The sequence below is a fragment of the Triticum aestivum genome, chromosome 4D (genome assembly GCF_018294505.1).
Source record: "Triticum aestivum cultivar Chinese Spring chromosome 4D, IWGSC CS RefSeq v2.1, whole genome shotgun sequence".
NCBI lineage: Eukaryota > Viridiplantae > Streptophyta > Magnoliopsida > Poales > Poaceae > Triticum > Triticum aestivum.
This window is the reverse complement of record NC_057805.1, coordinates 17,021,089-17,026,832: the sequence shown is the minus strand read 5'-3', so window position 1 is coordinate 17,026,832 and position 5,744 is coordinate 17,021,089. Positions and strand designations below refer to the sequence as shown.

At 48.8% G+C, this 5,744-nt stretch overlaps 1 protein-coding gene across 1 annotated transcript; it reads left to right on the top strand.

The window, feature by feature from the left end:
* Positions 1 to 1,389: 1,389 nt before the first annotated feature.
* Positions 1,390 to 5,171, top strand: LOC123095817 (beta-glucosidase 8). The gene is made up of 11 exons (XM_044517383.1): positions 1,390 to 1,747; positions 1,881 to 1,939; positions 2,315 to 2,390; positions 2,479 to 2,550; positions 2,653 to 2,740; positions 2,983 to 3,226; positions 3,673 to 3,788; positions 3,878 to 4,095; positions 4,196 to 4,227; positions 4,346 to 4,448; positions 4,575 to 5,171. The coding sequence occupies exons 1-11, from the start codon at positions 1,408 to 1,410 to the stop codon at positions 5,021 to 5,023; spliced, it is 1,797 nt and encodes a 598-aa protein (XP_044373318.1). The 5' UTR covers positions 1,390 to 1,407; the 3' UTR covers positions 5,024 to 5,171.
* Positions 5,172 to 5,744: the final 573 nt, after the last annotated feature.

The following is a 5,744-nucleotide window of genomic DNA, read 5'->3' as shown; positions in this document are numbered from 1 at the left end:
TGCTGTTTTTAAAAAAGCAATCGGGTCCCTGTAGTTTTTCCTAAAAAAGCAACCGGGTCCCTGTTTTTTTGAAAAAGCAATCGGGTCCCTGCTGTTCATGGCTGCCGCCGCGCCATGCCGTGCTCCATGCCGCCGCCACGCACCTGCAGGACGCCCTCTCCTGCTCCTTGGCCGCAGAATGGCCTCTGCTGCTGGTCCTTGGAACGAAAGCAGGGACGACGATGCGGAAGGGGTTGCTAAAGAAGCCAAGCAGCTGGGGCGGGTGGAGCACCTGGAAGCGACGGAGGAAGGCAGGGGACGAACGGACGGCGCGGAGGAAGGTGCGACAGTCGAGGGCGGCGCGGACTAGGCTCGCGAGGGAGGGGAGGCGGAGGAAGATCTCGTGCATGAGGTCGTCGCCGATGGCAGCGATGGTGGTGGCCGCTGGTTCATGCTTCGCCGCCAGCGGCTAGTGGCTTCTGGCGGCGGCGAGCTGGTGGCTTCCAGCGGCGGAGGAGAGAGGGAGGCCGGGGAGAGGACAGAGTCGCCGGCTCTGGAAGGGGGGTTCTCGTGCTCGAGAGAGAGTTCATGGGAGGGAGAGAAAGAAAAAGAGAAGGAAGAGACACTGACATGTGGGCTCCATTTATAAGTTAACGGTCAAACAAACAGTTCGTTTAGGTGCGGGCCCGACCTGTCATAATCATGATTAATCTGAAAGCACTCGACGATTTGGGTTTTTTTTGAAACAGCCGACCACCTATTTGGTTGTTATATGAGAAAAGTTAAAATCCGGTAGTTTTTTGGAACCCTAGCCTGTAAAGTAGTAGTTTTATGCTATGTAATCAATGCAGCAAGATCATGAATAATATCAATTGCCCAGTTGACAGAAGCCTGAATGGAACGACATGGCGCAAATTTGTGAATAACCCTCCACCAGAAATTAAGAACTTTAGGTGGCACTGGGATCTCACGCAACTGCTCCTATATTAGTCACCGTTGCATAACTTTTGCGACACCGGCACATAACTTTTGACTTGTTGGCTCGCATAATGTAACGCATGCATGATGACAGCGCATTTCTACCGCTCCTGCCTGCCTGCTGGCTGCCGCGCAGCTAGCGTGCCGATGGACGGGACCGCCGACGGCGAGCCAGATCGCATCACCGTCGGCGTGCGTACACATCCCCGTTCCAATCCAGTCCAATCCAACCCAGATCGAATACCTAATCAGCTGGCCCGACCACCGGCGAAAAAACAGGATCACGCCACCACGGCCAGAAAAAATGCACCCACTGTCACTCCCACCTAGTACGACAGTGAGCGAGTGAGGCTGAGCCGCTCGCTCTCACCAGGTTTGTACTGTAGCACTACCTACCGAACCCAGTGGTCCGACCAGACCACCGGCCAAAAAATACGGCCGCGGCGTCACATGCGCCACCACGGTCAGGACAGAAAGCGCTGCTCACTTTCACTCACCGCCCACTGCCCACTCCCACCGGCGAGCGAGAGTGAGACTGAGAGCTGCTCGCTCGGTACCAGCGGCCTAGTAGCTCAGATGATGGCGCCGCCGCGGCTGCTGGTGCTGCTGCTGGCCGCCGCCGCGCTGCTCGGATGCGCGCGCGCCGCGGCGGACACGGGCGGGCTGAGCCGGGCGTCCTTCCCCAAGGGCTTCGTCTTCGGGACGGCCACGTCGGCGTTCCAGGTCGAGGGCGCGGCCGCCGCCGGCGGCCGCGGGCCCTCCATCTGGGACCCCTTCGTCCACACCCCCGGTACGCCACCACACCACCTCATCCTGCTCCACTGTCTGCTATGCTAGCTAGATCCCGCGTTATCATGTTATTACTGACTGGCTTATTCGAGGAATCTAACATCGTCCTGCTCTGTGCCGCCTGCCGCCGACAGGGAACATTGCGGAGAACGCCAATGCAGATGTCGCCACGGATGAGTACCATCGCTACAAGGTAGGACCGAGAAATGCTCACTCCTCTCCCTCTGAGTAATTTTATCGGTTCAAAAGGAAAATACCATCTACTTGTGCATGCCTACATGTAGATAAAATTCGGTGTTTAATCTTTCAGTTTGTACTAGTTGCCACCACTATTACTTTCAAGCATAATCAAGCATGGGGTATTGTTAGAAAATTGCAGCTTTCCAAGTGAAGTGTAATCTGAATTCTGAAAACATATGCTTGCAATGATGTGCGCTAGGTCCATTTTGACTTTAATTTGAACTTACTACAATTTTGGGAGTCACAGCAATCTGTTGTAAAAAGAAATCTCCTGAGTTAAAAAATGGATTCTGCCAGACTGATATTTGATGCCCTTGTGCCACTACAGGAAGATGTCGATCTACTTAAAAGCCTGAATTTCGACGCGTATCGGTTTTCAATCTCATGGTCCAGGATCTTCCCAGGTACATGAAAAATCTGACTCTAGCTATTGAGTGCATCTACTCGAGCTGTTTCTCTGTTTGTTTCACTGATGCATTTTGGTTCATTCAGATGGGGAGGGGAAAGTTAATAAAGAAGGTGTCACGTATTACAACAATCTCATAGACTACGTCCTTAAGCAAGGTACGACGACATCAAAATATCAAACGGAGTAATTCAATTCTTCAGTTGTTTATGTGAACATAAGTACATTTGTGTCTTAATGTCTATGTCAAAACTGAGCAGGGCTCACTCCTTATGTCAATCTCAACCACTATGATATCCCTCTTGCGCTTCAGAAGAAGTATGATGGCTTCTTAAGCCCAAAGATCGCGTAAGTCACACTAAATATTACTTTTATAAGAGCAAAAAGAAGCTTAACAACCACAATTCTTGGTCATGACTGAATTTTCACTTCCCATTGTGAACATACCAACATAAGATAAATGGACCATCTACATAATCTGTAATTTCTGCGTATAATTGTTGATACATGTAAGAATGCAACTTCTATGCTTATGACAGTTTCTACAAGGGTCAAGGAGCATTAAAACATTTCTCCGTCTTTTTCTGTAGGAACATATTTGCGGACTATGCTGAATTTTGTTTCAAGACTTATGGTGATCGAATTAAGAACTGGTTCACATTCAATGAGCCAAGGATAGTAGCAGCACTTGGCTTTGATACTGGAACGAATCCCCCTAACAGGTGCACCAAATGCGCTGCCGGTGGGAACTCCGCAACAGAGCCTTACACTGTTGTTCATAACATTCTCTTGTCTCATGCTACTGCAGTTGCGAGATACCGCAATAAGTACCAGGTTAGTGACATGGTAGTTTGTACGTACACAATAATTATCCTAATTTGGCAGCGTAAAATTTTGGTTATTTTCTTGAGTTTGTTTCTGAATGGAATTGAATTCAGTATCTTGCAAAAAGCAATCCATGCTATGCCAAGTGGCTAAAGTTTCTTATTAACATTTTTTTTCAAAGAAGGATATTCGGCTGCAAGTTTGAAATTCTTTTGCTTTGCCATATGGTTTGTATATGGTAGCGAAATTGGCGAAAGCATTTTGGTCTACAAAATAATGTGCTTATAATATGTGAATATGACAAATAGTGTGGGAACTCACTTGCACTTGGGAACAACGGAATATCATATGTTATGTACATTCGTAGCGGAAAAACAAGTATTGAGGCAACTATGTCACATATGTATTTGTATTGCTGTGTACGATCCTGTCATCTGACTTCAAACAAAATTTAGGCAAGTCAGAAAGGCAAAGTTGGGATAGTTCTGGACTTCAACTGGTATGAAGCTGCTACCAACTCACCTGCCGACCAAGCAGCAGCTCAAAGGGCTAGGGACTTCCATGTTGGTTGGTAAGACCATGGCAGTAATTCGTCACAAAACTTCAGATTTTTGTCTGACACAATTGTCCTTTATTGACAATTTTGTTCCGGAAATTCAGGTTTCTTGATCCACTACTAAATGGCCAATACCCGAAGACCATGCAAGATATCGTAAAAGAGAGGTTACCTAGTTTCACACCTGAACAATCTAAGTTAGTCAAGGGCTCTGTAGATTATATTGGGATAAATCAGTATACAGCGACCTACATGGCGGACCAACCAACGCCTCAGCAACCACCGACAAGCTACTCATCTGACTGGCATGTTCAATATATATGTGAGTTGTCAACTTATATGTATGATTCAGGTTTTATAAATATAAATCAATGTAGTTACTCAAGATACATCACTTCTCACCCTCTCCTTTAAACGTGCAGTTCAGCGAAATGGCGTACCAATTGGACAGAAGGTATGTATAGCCGTTTCCTCCTGCAACAGCACATTGCAGTTTCTTCTGCCAGCGTTACAAGATTGTCGAATGCGAAACTAACAAGCGAGTATCTGGTGGTGTATCAACCTGTGTGCAGGCGAACTCCAATTGGCTTTACATCGTCCCGACGGGCATGTACGGATGTGTGAACTACATAAGGGAGAAGTACAACAACCCGACGATCATTATATCCGAGAACGGTATTCGAAACGGCCTTATCCTCCTTTAACAACTTGAAAAAACAAACTCTACATGCAACAAAGCCCATCACAGCAAACACACACATGTATAACACGAATCACCACGGTGGTATGATATGTTGCCAGGAATGGACCAACCCGCGAACCTGACCCGCGAGGAGTTCCTCCACGACGCATCAAGGGTGGAGTTCTACGAGACCTACCTCGCGGAGCTGAAGAAGGCGATCGACGACGGCGCGAACGTGGTGGGCTACTTTGCGTGGTCCCTCCTGGACAACTTCGAGTGGCTGTCGGGCTACACCTCCAAGTTCGGCATCGTGTACGTCGACTTCACCACCCTCAAGCGGTACCCCAAGGACTCGGCCTACTGGTTCAAGAACATGCTGCAGGCGTCGGGGCCCGGCTCGAAAGACGGCGCAGTTACTTCTGGCAGCACTCAAGCCGGCTCCGGCGTCTCAAGCAGCAACATGGCAGCAGCTGGTGGTTCGGCCACCTCGAGTAGCCCCCGGGTCCTGCTCTCCCTGCTGGTTTGCTTGTATCTGGTTCTTCCCTCCATCTTCATGCTCTCCTTCTAATGGTGAGTTTATTTTCTCTTGCTGCGGCAAGTAGCTGTACTTGATAAGCAGTGGACGCCAGCAGTATATTGGCTTTGAAAATGTGCTGCAGCGTAGAGTGTATTGGAACAACCTTGTTCAGTTTCACACTATTGTTTGTGTGCACCCACTTGCCGCTATTGACGATAAAGGTTTCCCCCGCTTTATATTATAAAGTAAACATCCGAACATCTAGCTCGCTGGGGCCGCAACACAGATAAGCCCAAAAGGAAAAGCAAGAAAAAGAAAGAGAAATAAATGCCGACACCGGCAGATCAACAAAGAAAGGAAGACCGGCAACCGCTGCACCCTTCGAAGAAGTACCACCATGCTCCCAGTATCCCGAAGTGTTGGGGACGTAGTAATTTCAAAAAAAAAAAAATCATACGCACACGCAAGATCATGGTGATGCATAGAACCGAGAGGGGAGAGTGTTGTCTACGTACCCTCGTAGACCGTAAGCGGAAGCGTCATGACAACACGGTTGATGTAGTCGTACGTCTTCACGATCGACCGATCCTAGTACCGAAAGTACGGCACCTCCGTGATCTGCACACGTTCGGCTCGGCGACGTCCCACGAACTCACGATCCAGCAGAGTGTCGAGGGAGAGGTTCGTCAACACGACGGCGTGATGATGGTGATGATGAAGCTACCGGCGCAGGGCCTCGCCTAAGCACTGCAACGATATGACCGAGGTGGAT